This window comes from Natrix helvetica, assembly GCF_964273705.1.
Source record: "Natrix helvetica genome assembly, chromosome: 16".
NCBI lineage: Eukaryota > Metazoa > Chordata > Lepidosauria > Squamata > Natricidae > Natrix > Natrix helvetica.
Window position 1 is genome coordinate 8667404 of NC_138563.1, and position 15224 is coordinate 8682627.

The 15224-nt window shown below is 44.3% G+C and overlaps 2 protein-coding genes across 2 annotated transcripts; one reads left to right on the top strand and one right to left on the bottom strand.

The window, feature by feature from the left end:
- Positions 1-1972: 1972 nt before the first annotated feature.
- FAU (FAU ubiquitin like and ribosomal protein S30 fusion) lies at positions 1973-9974 on the bottom strand. Its single transcript, XM_081968596.1, has 5 exons — positions 9834-9974; positions 6663-6745; positions 3936-4080; positions 2369-2424; positions 1973-2140 (listed from the first exon to the last, which is right to left on the bottom strand). The coding sequence occupies exons 2-5, from the start codon at positions 6735-6737 to the stop codon at positions 2015-2017; spliced, it is 402 nt and encodes a 133-aa protein (XP_081824722.1). The 5' UTR covers positions 6738-6745; positions 9834-9974; the 3' UTR covers positions 1973-2014.
- Positions 9975-10033: 59 nt separating this feature from the next.
- Positions 10034-15224, top strand: MRPL49 (mitochondrial ribosomal protein L49). The gene is made up of 4 exons (XM_081968588.1): positions 10034-10186; positions 12138-12303; positions 12659-12786; positions 15037-15224. Exons 1-4 carry the CDS (start codon positions 10082-10084, stop codon positions 15181-15183), a joined length of 546 nt encoding a protein of 181 aa, XP_081824714.1. The 5' UTR covers positions 10034-10081; the 3' UTR covers positions 15184-15224.

Sequence of the window (15224 nt, forward strand, 5' to 3'; positions counted from 1 at the left end):
ATCTGCAGAGCAGATCAAAATTTGGAATGAAAGAACCTCAGATATGCAGATGATACCACTCTTAATGGCAGAAAGTGAAGAGCCTCTTGAGGCGGGTGAAGGAGGAGAGTGCAAAAGTTGGCTTGAAACTCAACATTAAGGAAACTAAGACTATGGCATCTGGCCCTCTCAATTCCTGGCCAATAGATAGGAAAGAAATGGAGGGAGTGACAGGTTTTATTTTCCTGGGCTCCAAGATCACCGCAGCCAAGGAATTAAAAGAGGCTTCCTCCTGGGGAGGAAAGCGATGGCAAATCTAGACAGCCTACTAAAAAGCAGAGACATCACCCTGCCAATCAAAAGTGCGTCTAGCCAAGGCTCTGGTTTTCCCAGTTGCAATGGATCACTGTGAAGGTTGGACCACAAGGAAGGCTGAAGAATGGAGGCCTTTGAACTCTGGTGCTGGAGAAGACTCCTGCATTGAGTCCCTTGGACTGCAAGGCCATCCAACCAGTCAGTCCTAGAGGAGATCAACCCTGGCTGCTCTTTAGAAGGCAAAAAGGGGCAAAATCAGACTAAAAGCAATGAACAAGGGTATAAAGAATAAAATTCTTGAGAATCTGAACTGCACGGGTTTTATTTCTGAGATTCCTGCTGGCCTCACCATCAAATTCTTAAGCCTTTTTGTCAACTTGGCTCTCCTCAATGTGAAAGAAACTAGATCCTATTAAAAGGTGGTCCTCAGCCCACTGGATTTCTTCAGATAGTCCTCAACTTACAAACTTTCATTTAGGGACCGTTTGAACACACAGCAGCAGTGGAAAAAGCGACTTGGGGCCATTCTTCATGACCGCTGCAGCATCCTATTGGTCACCTGATCAAAATTCAGACACCTTGTCAACCGATTCACTTTTATGACGGCTGCAGTGTCATGGGATCATGTGATTCAGTTTGCGACCATCTGACAAAAGGGGAAGCCGGTTTAACTGTACTACTAACTTAACCTCGGGGATTCCTTTTAAAAGCTGTGACAAGAAAGCTTGCAAAATGGGGCAAAACTCACTTGACAACCATCTCGCTTAGCAAGGTAAAATCTTTTGGCTCAGTTGTGGTCATAAAGTCAGGACTACCTGTATAAGTATTTTTTAATACTTATACAGAGCCCCAAAAGCCAAACAGTGCCGGGGGGCGACACCCAGGAGCAGAGCCTTCTCTGTGATGGGCCCAGCCCTGTGGAATGACCTCCCCCGTGACATCAGGATTACTTCCGATCTCCGCTCCTTCCGTGTACAGCTGAAGACCCACCTCTTTCAATTATCTGGCCTGGCTCAATCGTAATTTCTCTTATTCCTCCTAACTGTTTTTTAAATTGTCTTTAAATATTAATTCTTAATTGCATATTGGGTTTTTACAATTTGGGGTATTTTAATGCTGATTTTTAACTGTCTAAATGATGAAATTTGTTACCTCCTCCGTGTACGCGTGTATGTGTGTTTTGTATTTATGTATGTTTATGTGCTGTTATATATCTTTTATGTTTTATGCTCCATTGTACGCCGCCCCGAGTCCTACTTGGAAAGGGAGCGGCTAATAAATCCAAATTATTATTATTATTATTATTATTAATGGCTGCCTGGGGAATTCTGGGTGCTCACGACCATGTTTTAAAGTTTTCAAGGTTAAGAAACACTTAATACAATTTACACAAAACACTTAAAATACAAAACCTTAGTGGTGCGGTGGCCTAGAGGTAGTGCTCACCTCACAAGGCTGTGAGTTCGATCCCAGGTAGAGGCAGATATTTCTCTCTCTGGGCACAATGCGAATATATCTGCTGAATATAACTCCGCATTGGCAACAGGAAGGGCAACCGGCCAGTAAACACTCTGCAAGCTCCATTCAGAGCCCTTCTTCCTCTTTTGCCAATAATCCCCAAAGGTTGACCTGCATTCATGCCCACAACAGGAAAAGCAGCAGCAACTCCAGGGAATGGTCCATGGCAAATATATGATTTTATTATATGACTGGGAGCTCTTTAGGAGTTGGCATTAGGCCCCTTCTTTTTACCAAAGCCGGGCACGATGTTGACGAATCGGCGATTGTATTGCATGCGCCTCTTGGCCCGCCCGGTTTTCTTCTTCTTCTTTTCTTGCTTAGCAACCTGAGGGGACATTAAGCAGGCATGAGTCAAAAGATACGGCCAGCCTTCCCCTCCCAGAATTCATTTTAGCTTTGACGTTGGGCAGATCCAAGCTCTAGAAAGGGTCTCTGCCAGCAATTGAAATGAAGAGCTGGCAGTTGAGGCGCTTTTGACTGTCCTTAAGGGTCCCACAAGCAGCAGACCCCCACCCATCCCAAGCACAACTGTGGGTCATCTTGAACTGCCTACCTTTGGGGTCTGCCCTCTCACTTTGCCAGCACGAGCCAGGGATCCGTGGACCTTCCCTAGAGAGAAAAGCAAAACGAAGGTAGCCGTTTCTACAGGGGACAGAAAACGAAGCCAACATACCTGATGACAAAGGAAGTGGCTTTATTCTATCGGAGTCAGAAGGGACCATGAGGTTAATGTACAGAGAGCCTTTGACTTACAACCGTAATGGAGCCCCAAATTTCTGTTGCTAAGTGAGACATTTGTTAAGTGAGGTTTGCCCCATTTAATTAACCACCTCTCTTGCCACAGGTGTTAAGGGAATCACTGCAGTTAGGTTAATAACTGAACAGGTTACTAAGTGAATCTTAGTGAGTGAATCTGGCTACCCCATTGACTTTCTCAGGTGGCAAAAGGGGATCGCGTGACCCCAGGACACTGCGACCGTCATAAATAGGAGTCCATTGCCAAGTGGCTGGATGCTGATGACAATGGGGAGTTTGCAATGGATGTAAATGTGAAAGACAGTCATAAGTCACTTTTTCAGTGCTGTTTTAAAACTTCAGTCCTTAAATGAACTGTTGTTACCTTGAGGACTACCTGTGCTGGATCAATTCCTCACAAGAGAGTCAAAGTTAAAGACACACTGGCTACCTTCACAAATGGAGCAGAGTATATTGCAGCACGCGGAGGAAACCCAGTTACAGGTAGTGCTCGACTTACAACCGCTTGTAATTATAACAGCACTGAAAAGAAAGTGACTTATGGTCAGGTGATCCAAATTCAGACACTTGGCTTGTACTTAACAATGGTTGTTGTGTCCTGGGATTCACTTTTTGTGACCTTGTGATAAGCAAAGTCAATGGGGAAGCCAGATTCGTCTAACCACTCTGTTGCTAATTTAACAACTGCCGTGTTTTACTTAACTGAAGGTCATAAAACTGGGCAAAATTAACTGCGTTGCTTAGCAACAAGAATTTTGTGATCAATTGTGGTTGCAAGTCAATCGCTTTTGTTTGACATAGCAGATAGACTTTCAATCCCGATCTGTGTTTAGTACTCTGAACCAAACGTAACCTGGGAGATCTGGGCTTAGGAGCAATGTTGATATTTAGACAGGAGGCCAAAAGGAAATCCCTATGGTTGGAAGATAGACTGGGAAGTCCAAAAAATAACCCTGAATCAGGCAGCGACAAATCGTTTCTGTACTATTGCCAAAAGCCCAGTATAGGATATTCATGATCAGGAATGAAGGTCAATTCAAGAGTCTATTTTTGTAATCCTATACACTGAATTGCAAATTAGCCAATCACATTTTAGCCTTTACTCTGGTGAATTTTAGACGATAACTTCATTGTTTTGTAAAAATTGAGTTAACTGCATAGAGTAATTTAACAGTTAAGTTTATCATGGCTGTATCTTCTACCAACACAGCACAGAAATTTGTAGAATAATAATTGCAATGTTTTTTTCCCCTTTTTTCTGTGTACACAGGGATTTTGTTTTTTGTTTTTTGTATACAGCAGCCCTGGGCACTTCACAGCTCTTCTAACAAGCTTCCATCCAGGTCCTCTTTCTTTGTACTTACCACCAAGCATGCGTGCAGTAACCTCCAAAGTTGTAAGGTCACTAATGCCGCATTGACCAATGACGGAATCATTTTCCAAAGGGATCCCACCCAGAAGAATCACTTGATCCTCAAGGGCAATGCCCTCCAGGGACTCGATGCAAGCCTAAACAGGGAAGAACAAAGAGTGGGAACATGAATAACTGACACTTCGCACACTAAGGCAGCACATTCTTTTGAGGCAGGGTTTGCCAACCTTGGCCACTTTAAGACTTGTGGACTTCAGCTCCCAGAATTCCCAGCCAGCATTACAATCTTTCGATATCCACAACAGCTCTTGACTAAAAGGTTATAAAGATGCTGAAAAAAACCGTTTACAGCTCCACCAGCGGAGAGGAGAGGGGAAGGAAGCCTCCAACAGAAACAGGGTGGATGTGATTTAAATCAAGTTGATTTAAATCACTAGTAAAAAGGATTGATTTAAATCGATTCGATTTAAATCATAATTTTTAAAGAGCAACTATCATCTCTTTTCTGCAGCAGCTCCTCCTCTGACTCACTGACAGTCCCAATATTGCAGAATATACAGCCTCCTGCTACATAATTAAGTGCCATTTCATGCTGAAGAAACTAAATTGTTAATGTATCTTAAATAGCAAACTACCTTTAGATAGATTTTTTACTCCAAAAGCAATTTATTAAAATACATTTAATACAAATTAAAAAAAAACTGATTTAAATTTTTAAAAATCTGATTTTTATCCACCCTGATAAGGAAGTTCATGTTCAAAATTTTGGCGTATGACAATCTTTAGGAAATGCTTTATAAGCACAACATTTCATTCCAGTCCTGCCAGCACTCATCTCTTTTTACACCATGAGTGTTTCCCAGACAAAGAAGTCTGGAAAGACGGAAAAAAGAGAGTTTGGGATCCATGTCGTGTTTGTGACCTATAATAATCAAAAAGTGAAATTGGGGTATTGTTGTTGCAATACAATACAGTACAACAGCAGAGTTGGAAGGTCTTCAACCCCCTGCTTAGGCAGGAAACCCTATACCGTTTCAGACAGATGGCTATCCAACCTCTTCTTAAAGACTTCCAGTGTTGGGGCATTCACAACTTCTGGAGGCAACTTTTGTTCCACTGATTAATTGTTCTCACTGTCAGGAAGTTTCTCCTTAGTTGCTTCTCTCCTTGATTAGTTTCCACCCATTGCTTCTTGTCCTGCCTTCAGGTACTTTGGAGAATAGCTGGACTCCCTCTTCTTTGGGGCTGCCCCTCAAATACTGGGGATCTGCTATCATGTCTCCCCTAGTCCTTCTTTTCATTAAACTAGACATACTCAGTTCTTGCAACCGTTCTTTGTTTTGGCCTCATCCCCTCATCCTCTTTGTTGCTCTTCTCTGCACTCTTTCTAGAGTCTTTTCTACATCGTGGCAACCAAAACTGGATGCCGTATTACAAGTGGAGACTTACCAAGGCGTTATAAAGTGTTACTAAGTCTTTACGTGATCTTGATTCTCTCCCTCTGTTTATGTAGCCTAGAACAGTGTTGGCTTTTTTGCCAGCTGCTGCACACTGCTGGCTCATATTTAATATATTGTTATATAATATTGTTGTTAATAAGAAATTGTGGAATCAAAGCACAAGACCTATAGCAAATAATCCAGGTTCACTGCAGTACTTATTCTTAAAAATGCACACTGGAGTAGTTTCCTCAAAAAGAATACTGGGAAACACCCTTACAGAGGCAAAGAGATGCATTTAGATTTATTCATTTCAGAAAACAGGAAAAATGATGCATGAATACATATCCATAAGTAATTACATAATAGATCTCAGGTTACTTCCTAACTTTCTGTTGTCTACAGAGTTCAGTGGTCTTAGAAGAAATCTTTGCATCTTTGAGATTCAGGTGTTGCAATAGGAATGTTCTCTAAAACTTGCCACAGGCTGCTGTGAGTTACAAGGACACATTCCCTACATTTCAATTTGTCTATCAGACAGTCCCTCATCTGAAAACTGATTTGAAGAAATGTTGCCCAAGAATTGCAGTGAAAAGGGTCACCCTCATACCTCCAAGTTTCTTCAACAGAATTCTTGGTGTGAATATAGGATTATCAAACTATGTTCCATTCTAGCACAGCTAAAATTCACATTTAAAGAATTTAGAATTTAAGATTTAATTTAAATTTAAGAATTTAGCCCGAAGAACAGGCACTGCAATTGTCCTTCATCAATAACCTCCAAGTAAATATCCAAAAATAAGACTAACAGGAAAGCAAGCTTTGCCCTAAAACACTATTTTAAGGCATGATTTCTTACCCCAAAACAACCAACCAGAAACTACAAAGAGTTTAATTGTTGAATTAAAAAAGGACAAAAAGAGCAGAACATTCTATATGAGCTTTGAAAGTCATAGCTTTGGGATATAAAAATATCCTTTAAAAAGAAAAATAATAAAATATAAATATAAAGTTCTGAAAGAGCTAAGGACCAGACTCTTTTATACATTGCTACTTCTTAGCCAGAGCTGATTAAATAGAAAACTCATTACAATCAGGTATTAATCAAACAACAATAACTTATTTACTGCAAACTTGATTTGGAAAGTCTCAGTCTGCAAGTGATTTCAGCCCTTGCCTTAGGTCTGAAGGAAGATTTATTTGGGAGAAACAAATGCTACTGGTCCAGTGACAGTATTCATCAGAATGAAAAGTTGACATAAAGAAAACAAAATATTTACCTTAAGATGAGATACTGTTTCATGTCCAGACACCTCAAGGGTGTGGAGATTCTGAGCACGAATGAACAGCTGCATGGTTTCACCTGCAGTGATGAGAAAGCACAGCAGCAATTAAGATTAGCAATCCAAGACCTCAAAAAAATCAAGTATACTAACAATGGCAGAAACTGATGTCTTCCGTCCCTTGCTGTTTTTAGACAAAGCAGTGAATAAAATAAAGAGGATGTTTAATAACCCGCAAAGAAGAGCTGTGGGCTTCTAACCTCTTTTTCAATCCACTTCATCTTTCCTGACAACAAAATGTGAGCTTGGGTTTTCTATCCTGATAATCAGTGATCAAGGTCTTAGAAAAGTGATGGAGGGAATACGTAGGGTTATCTTTGCTGAGATAAGTTGCATACATGTATGACTGATAAATACAAGCCATTGTTTTGTATGGTCACACAAACCAAAAATAGAAAGTGTGAGATGGAGCTGCCTAGACTTACTTTTATTTACTATTCATTAAATTTATTTCATGCAAGATAACTCTGGGCAGCTTAAGAGCAATAAAACCATACCAAAAAGAATATAAAATTATAATTAAAAGAATACAAAATTAAAAGATTTCGTTGACATGAAACATTTCTTAGAGTAAGATCTGTCCAGCAGTGGAGCTGAGCATCTCTGGAAGTTGTGGGTTTTTCATTGTTGGGATGATTTGAAGCACAGGAAGGTCAACCATCTAAGATGGTAGGATTGGTTTTCTTGCATACAGGTAGTCCTCGACTTACAACAGTTCATTTACTGACTGTTTGAAGCTACAACAGCACTGAAAAAGTGGCTTATGACCATTTTCACACTTATGACCGTTGCAGTGTCCCGGGGTCACGTGATCCCTTTTGACAAGCAAAGTCAATGGGGGAAGCCAGATTCACTTAATAGCTGCAGTGATTCACTTAGCAACTGTGGCAAGAAAGGTCATAAAAAGGGGCAAAATTCACTTAACTGTCTCACTTAGCAGCAGCAACTTTGGGATCAATTGTGGTCATATCTTGAGAACTACCTGTACTGCAGTGTTTCTCAACCATGCAATTTTAAGATGGGTGGACTTCAACACCCAGAATTCCCTAGCCAGCATAGAGTTGAGGTCCACCCCTCTTAAAACAGGCTGGCTGGGGAATTCTGGGAGTTGAAGCCCTCCCATCTTAAAATCACCAATACAGCAAAGTGCTGACCCTAGGCCTCCCTCCAGCACCACAATTCCCAGGTTCTTCCTTATCCGTCTCTTCCATCAAATCCCGACACACTTGTCCCAGTCTTTTTTCCTTGCCTACAGGTAGTCATCGACCTACAACCGTTCATTTAGAGACCGTTCAAAGTAAAAAACTGCAGTTAAATTAGCAACATGGTGGTTAGGCAAATCTGGCTTCCCCATTGACTTTGCTTATCACGAGGTCGCAAAATGTGAACTCCAGGACATCGTAAGAACAAGCCAAGTGCCTGAATTTGGATCATCCAAGAAGCTTTTTCAGCTCTGACTGGATGGTGGGGAATGGGAGGATTGATACTCCTTGCAGGCAGCTGGTCATTTGCCTCCTTTTAGAGGGTCGTTGAGGCCACTTGGAGGTCTATTTGTGTCTTCTTTAAAGACATTTCGCTTCTCATCCAAGAAGCTTCTTTAGCTCTGACTGGATGGTGGGGAGCGGAAGGATTTATATTCCTTGCAGGCAGCTGGTCATTTGCATCCTTTTAGAGGGTCGTTGAGGCCACTTGGAGGTTTATTTGTGTCTTCTTTAAAGACATTTCGCTTCTCATCCAAGAAGCTTCTTCAGCTCTGACTGGATGGTGGGGAAGGATTGATACTCCTTGCAGGCAGCTGGTCATTTGCATCCTTTTAGGGGTCATTGAGGCCACTTGGAGGTTAGCTGTGTCCTCAGTGTCACCTGAGTAATTGGGTGTGGAGCTTTCTTGCAAGGTCCAATTGGTTTTTCTTAAATTGATTGCATTAAAGGTAGTCCTCTACTTACGACAATTGAGACCAAATTTTTGATCGCTAAGTGAGACAGTTGAGCAAGTTTCTCCCATTTTCTGACCTTTCTTGCCACAATTGATAAGCAAATCACAGCAGTTAAGTGGGGGAAAAAAGGTGAAGTGAACCTGGCTTCCCCAATTGATTTTGCTCCACACCACCGTAGAATACTGCAACCGAATTAGTTGCCAGGTGACCATGGGGATGCTGCAACAATTGTAAGTGTGAAAAATGGTCATATCTCACTTTTTTTCAGTGCTGTTTTTAATTACAAACGGTTGTTCGTTGAAGACTACCAGTAACTGGGTTTTCTCTGCAGGCTGCAATAAAACTCAGGCCCAAGTGAATGTAGCCAGCATGGCATTGACTCTTTTGTGAGGAATTGCTCCAGGGCAGGTAGGCCTCAACAACAGTTCATATAATGACTGTTCAAAGTTACCATGGCACTGGAAGAAGTGACAAAAGACCATTTTTCACACTTACGACCGTTGCAACATTGTGATAAAAAAAATCAACTGGGTCATATTTACGACGGTTGCAGCATCCCGGGGTCAGTTGACCCCTCCCCCCTTTTGCGACCGTCGGACCAGCAAAGGGGCAAGCCAGATTCACTTAACAACCAGGTTACTAACTTATCTGCTGCAGTGATTCACTTGGCAACCGGGCAAGAAAAATCGTAAAATGGGGCAAAACTCACGTCACAAGCTGTCTCGTTTAACAACTGAAATTTTGGGTTCGTTATGGTCGTAACTCGAGGACTACCTATATTTCTTTCCTCCACCACCCCAAATTCAGTTTCAGACGCTGCAATGTGGCTCTCAACCCCCCCCCACTTTAAATAGCTTTCTTTCTTGCCTCCTTCCTCCCCGCGATAGCCTTCAAGGCCCAATTTGTTTCGCCCTATGGGAACAGAGCCTGGGGAGCATGGGTGCGGTAGTCTAAAGCACTTGGGGAGCTGCAGGGACAAGGCAAGAGAGGCCGGAGAGCCGCAGGGGGGCCTGGAAAGCCTCGAGGGGCGGGAGGCCCTTGGGGACGATTTGGTTGCGGATGTTGGGGAGTTTAAGGCCTCGAAAGGAAGAGAGCGTTAATCTCTGCCCCCCTCCACGCACAAATAAGGACAAATTATCCAGCCCGTAATACGGAAAATTTGATCCTCTCACCCGCCTCACGCTGAGTCAAAATGGAGGCCGGAGAGAAGAGAAACCGCCGCCGCCTCACGTCGAAGAGGAAAAGGAAAGACTGGCGGAAGGGGCGGGCTCACGACTAGCGCAAGCGCACTGCGGGAGGAGGTCTGCGCCGCCGCCTCTCTCGTTTCCCTTTCCCTCCCCGCTGCGCGGCCTGCGCGTGACGTCACCCGCGGGGCGGTCGTCCTGACGTCATCCCCCCGCGCGCGCGCCTCCGGGGCAAGATGGTGGCTTTCCCCTCAGTTTTCGCGGCTGTCGGGCTGAGGAAGACGCTGCTGGTGCTGCGAGCGGTCGGGCGGCCGAGTCTGCCCTGGCAGGCGGCTTTGCTGGTAGGGATTAGAGGCGGAGGAGAGTCTATGGGCGTTGCGCGTCTGGAGCAACCTTTTCCAGAGGGTCTGAGCACCGGGTAGCCTCAAAAGAGGGAAGTGGGGCGGATTTTCTGCTGCCATCTAGCGGCGGTCAGGGTTTTTGCAGCCTATATAGGGTACCTCGGCTTAGAGTAGTGGGGTGGCCTAGAGGCGGAGCTCTCGCCTCACAATCAGGAAGCTGTGATTTTAGAAACTGATATTTCTCTCTGGGCAAACTAAGAATATATCTGCTGAAGAAAATGCCAGACTGGCGACAGGAAAGGCATCTGGCCAGTAAACACTCAGCTCCATTCAGTTGCCCAGACTCCACCCCACAAGGGATTATGGGGGGGGGGGTTATGGGGTCCTTACAGGGACATGGTGGCTCTGGCTAAGACGCTGAGCTTGTCAATCAGTTCGGCTGTTCGAATCCCTAGCGCCGCGTAACAGAGTGAGCTCCCGTGACTTGTCCCAGCTTCTGCCAATTTAGCAGTTCAACAGCATGAAAAAATGCAAGTACGAAAATAGGAACCACCTTTGGTGGGAAGGGAACAGCCTTCCGTGCGCCTTCAGTGTTGAGTCATGCCGGCCACATGACCACGGAGACGTCTTCGGACAGTGCTGGCTCTTCGGCTTTGAAACGGAGATGAGCAGCGCCCCCTAGAGTCGGGAATGACTAGCACATATATGCCAGGAGGGGAATCTTTATGCGGTCGTTAAATGATGATGACCTTTGTTTGGAATAATAGGTAGCTAAGCCTTCAGGCTTATTTTCCCACCAGACCCATGCCTCTGGCCAGGGCTGTTAAGAGGAGGTTTCCCGCTTTATTTATATTTTTATCCCACATTTCCTGGAAATAACTCAAGGTGGCGAACTTACCTGATGCTCTTTCCTCCGCCTATTTTCCCCACAACAACAACCCTGCGAGGTGGGTTGGGCTGAGGGAGAGACTGGCCCAAGGTCACCTGGCTGGCTTTCATGGCTAAGGCAGAACTGGAACTCAACATCTCCTGGTTTATATAGACCAGCACCTTAACCACTATATGATGATTGGCTCTCTTTTAAGAGGAAGTAGGTGCTTACATCCCCCCCCACTGTGTTTTGCCTATAAATTTTTCCCAGTTCCAAAATACTGTCAGGGTAATGATGATTTAAAGCTGACCAGCCAATGTAAGGCTGTAAATTAAGATGAAGAAATGAGGATGAGTCAGCAGAGGTATTGCCGCTTTAAGAAGCTGTCTATATAAAGGAGACCATAAGAGGACATAGCTGGTGTATCTATCTCTATTGTAGTTCTCAGTGTAGAGTTGAAGATTGATTGATTGCCTAGTATTTGCCTGACACGTGAATGTATGTATATATGTTTAAAAGTACTATTTAAAAGACAAACCTCTGTGTACTGTATTTTACTCCTGGGTTGTCTCAAAATAGTCACCCTGTGCACACACTCACTGACAAGTCTTTTTTTGTGTCTCTGCTCCTTAAAAATGTTCTTTATGAGATGGTGCAATTCATTACATTTTGATTCTAAGTGTTACCTAGCCTTCCAATTTAAGTTTTATGTCTTCTGCTAACATGCATCTTCCATCCTCTCTTGCTTCCTGGGGTAGAAATGGGAAGGCCTGGGGAAAAATAAAATCCTGTCGTCGTCCCCCCCCCCCCCCCAATTTTTCCAGTTTTCTTCCAGGCCTTCCCATCTTTATTCCTGGGGCCCATCAGTGATTTTCACTTTTGACTTTCACTTCCATCATGCTCAGCCGCCGTTCTGTTTTTGTCTTGGGACTCTTGAATCCTACCTTTCCAGTCACGGGGGTCCCAGGCCAGCAGGAAAAACATAATTTTATTCCTCAACTTCTATTAAATTGGGTGCAGCAATTACAAACAAACTTTGTAGCAGTGAAAGCTCATTGCTCTCTCATCTTTCTGTTTCAGAGACACGTTTCAGGTAAGTCTAATTCTGGAAACCTGACGTACCCGGGGATCATTGAGTCCACCGAAGAATATAAATTTGTGGAGAGGCTGATACCACCTACCACAGTACCTGTACCTCCAAAACACGACCAGTATCCTACACCTTCGGGATGGAGGCCACCACAAGGTAAACGGGGCAAAATATTTCCAAATTTAATTTCCTTAACGTATAAGATTTGAAAAAGTATTTTAGTAAATTTCCCTGAAAGGAAAATTGAACAAAATCAGGACTTCTTGGTAGAATAACTGCATTCGTTATAAAAATTTTTTTAAAACAGCTTCTATAACTCAGTTCTTCCTGACTTACACCTCTGTTATAACTTCTCATTTCACATTTAAAAAACATTTCTTCAATTAAGTGTTTGCAAAATTAATAGTTCAGCAAGGGGCAGATAGATCTCCCTTGGCCAGATTTTCTTATAAATTGTTGTATAAAAAGTCATCGTAGTCATATTTATTTTATGTCTCCGATTCTTTCACAGATCCTCCTCCTGATCTTTCCTACTTTGTACGACGCTCACGCATGCACAATGTACCTGTGTACAAAGATACGTCTCACCACGGATCCAGGAAGATGACTATTATCAGGAAAATTGAAGGAGATATCTGGGTAGGTTATAGCTTTCTCTATAGGCTATTATAAGTGTTGTAGCCAGCCAGCAGAACTGCCAGCACATTCGGACAGTGAGGACTTTGGGGAGGAAGATGGGCCAGTCCTGGAGTCTGGGGAAGGCTCTGAGGAGGGCTCTGTGTCGGAGGCAGAGAGGGGACCAGAGCCGTCTGGCAGTTCTCAGCTGCCTTCGGAGTCAGACATCAGGGAGGCAGAAGAACAGCTGGAGCCTGTTCCCAGTGTGTGCATGCGCAGAGTTGCCAGATGAAGAGAACAGCTAAAGAACAGGGGTTGACTTGGGAGGAAGGCCACAGGTGGATGATGAATGGCCCCTCCCAGAGGAAATAAAAGTGGAGTGAAAGGTGAGTGGAGCTTGCAGGAGACCATTAATTTGCTTCATTGGTTCATGACTCTCCGAGACTCCTTGCCAAGTTTTGCAGATATCCGCCTGGCAGCTCTCCAAGCCAGATAAGGTCTGTGACTGTAAATCCTCCCTTGAAAGAATTTGCTGGCTGTGAAGGAGCAGAGTTTACAGTAAATCAATAAAAGGGGCTTTTGTCGGTACAAGGAGTTTGCTTCAGGCTCTCGGGAAGCCTCGGTCAGAACAATAAGAGCTGTTGACACTGTTAATTTTAATTCTTCAAATCTCTCTGGAGTCCTCCAGATCATGGTTGTCCCAAAGGTGCTTTTTTGAAAGGCAACTGAACTGTCCTTGTTTTTCTTTGAAGACTTTTTGCTTCTCATTAGTTCTGATGAAGGTTCTTGAATGAGAGGCGAAATGTCTTCAAAGAGAAACAAAGTTCAGTTTCCTTTTGAAGAAGTACCTTTGGGACAACCATTCTCTGGATGATTGAGAGCGCATGAGCAGAAGCGGCCTCCGGTTGTGCGAGTGGAGCTGTGCATGCGAATGCAAGGCCCCACCACTCGGGCGAGTGGAGCTTCACACGGGCGCGCTTGCCCATCGCTCACATGCCCCAGTTTTGAACAGGCTGCAGCCCAGAGGTTGGTGACCCCCGTTGGGCGATTGCTTGGAGGCTGCAGTTGATTCAGAGCACGGTGGCCTCTATACTAATTGGCACTCCCCAGGGGGAACTTGTCAGACTAGGGTTCAACAGATTAACAGAGTTGGAAGGGACCTTGTAGGTCATCTAGTCAACCCCTTGCCCAAGCAGGGGACCCTACACCATTTCTGACAGATGGCAGTCCAGTCTCTTCTTGGAAGCCTCCAGGGATGAAGCTCCCACAACTTCCGAAGGCAACTTCTGTTCCATGGGTTGATTGTTCTCCCTGTCAGGAAATTCCTCCTTATTTCCAGGTTGAATCTCTCCTTGTCTCCAGTTTCCATCCATTCTTCCTTCTCTGGCCTTCGGATGCCTTGGAGAACAGCTTGACCCCCTTCCTCCTCTCTGGGGCAGCCCCTCAAATATTGGAAGATGCTCTCCTGCCTCCCCTGGTCCTTCTCTTCCCTAGACTAGCCAGGCCCAGTTCCTGCAACCGCCCATCGTAGGTTTTAGTCTCCAGGCCTTTGATCATCTTAGATAGATTCAGATTAACAGAGTTGGATGGGACCTTGTAGGTCATCTAGCCCAACCCCCTGCCCAAGCAGGAGACCCTACACCATTTCTGACAGAGGGCAGACCAGTCTCTTCTTGAAAGCCTCCAGGGATGAGGCTCCCACAACTTCCGAAGGCAACTTCTGTTCCTTTGGTTGATTGTTCTCCCTGTCAGAAAATTCCACCTTATTCCTAAATTGAATCTCTCCTTGGTCAGTTTCCATCCATTCTTCCTTCTCTGGCCTTTGGGTGCTTTGGAGAATAGCTTGACCCCCTTCCTCCTCTCTGGGGCAGCCCCTCAAATATTGGAAGATGCTCTCCTGTCTCCCTGGTCCTTCTCTTCCCTAGTCTAGCCAGGCCCAGTTCCTGCAACCGTTCATGTTTAAGCCTCCAGGTCCCTAATCATCTTCGTTGCTCTTCTCTGCACTCTTTCTAGAGTCTCAACCTCGTTTTTATATAGCGGCTACCAAAACTGGATCCAATATTCCAAGGGTGGCCTTACCAAGCCATTATAGAGTTGTATTACTATCTCACTTGATCTTGATTGTATCCCTCTGGATATGGAATTAAGAGAACCACCTCTTTTGGTCTGTAAAACTGCAAGGATATTGGTTGGTTTCCGGGTGGTATAGAAATCAAGCAAATCAATCAATAAATACAGGGAGTAACCTGTACATTTACATTTTTCTTTCTCCAGGCCCTAGACAACGACGTGAAGGTCTTCCTTACGGAAGTGGCCGGACGAACGCCAGCAACCCAAGTCAACGAGAATACCTGTAGTATCTGTGTCAAGGGCTATTTTGAGGAAGAACTCAAGACGTGGTTGATGGACAAAGGCTTTTAAATAAAGGATAGCAGATGTGGCGAGATCTGTCCCTATGCGAA

Excerpts from the sequence above, each read along its gene's own strand:
- FAU (XM_081968596.1), bottom strand. The coding sequence starts at position 6,737 with ATGCAGCTGTTCATTCGTGCTCAGAATCTCCACACCCTTGAGGTGTCT. Across the intron at positions 4,081-6,662 it reads AAACAGTATCTCATCTTAAG|GCTTGCATCGAGTCCCTGGA; the intron begins GTAAATATTTTG and ends TTCCCTGTTTAG. Across the intron at positions 2,425-3,935 it reads TACTGCACGCATGCTTGGTG|GGAAGGTCCACGGATCCCTG; the intron begins GTAAGTACAAAG and ends TTTTCTCTCTAG.
- MRPL49 (XM_081968588.1), top strand. The coding sequence starts at position 10,082 with ATGGTGGCTTTCCCCTCAGTTTTCGCGGCTGTCGGGCTGAGGAAGACG. Across the intron at positions 12,304-12,658 it reads GGGATGGAGGCCACCACAAG|ATCCTCCTCCTGATCTTTCC; the intron begins GTAAACGGGGCA and ends ATTCTTTCACAG. Across the intron at positions 12,787-15,036 it reads AAATTGAAGGAGATATCTGG|GCCCTAGACAACGACGTGAA; the intron begins GTAGGTTATAGC and ends TTCTTTCTCCAG.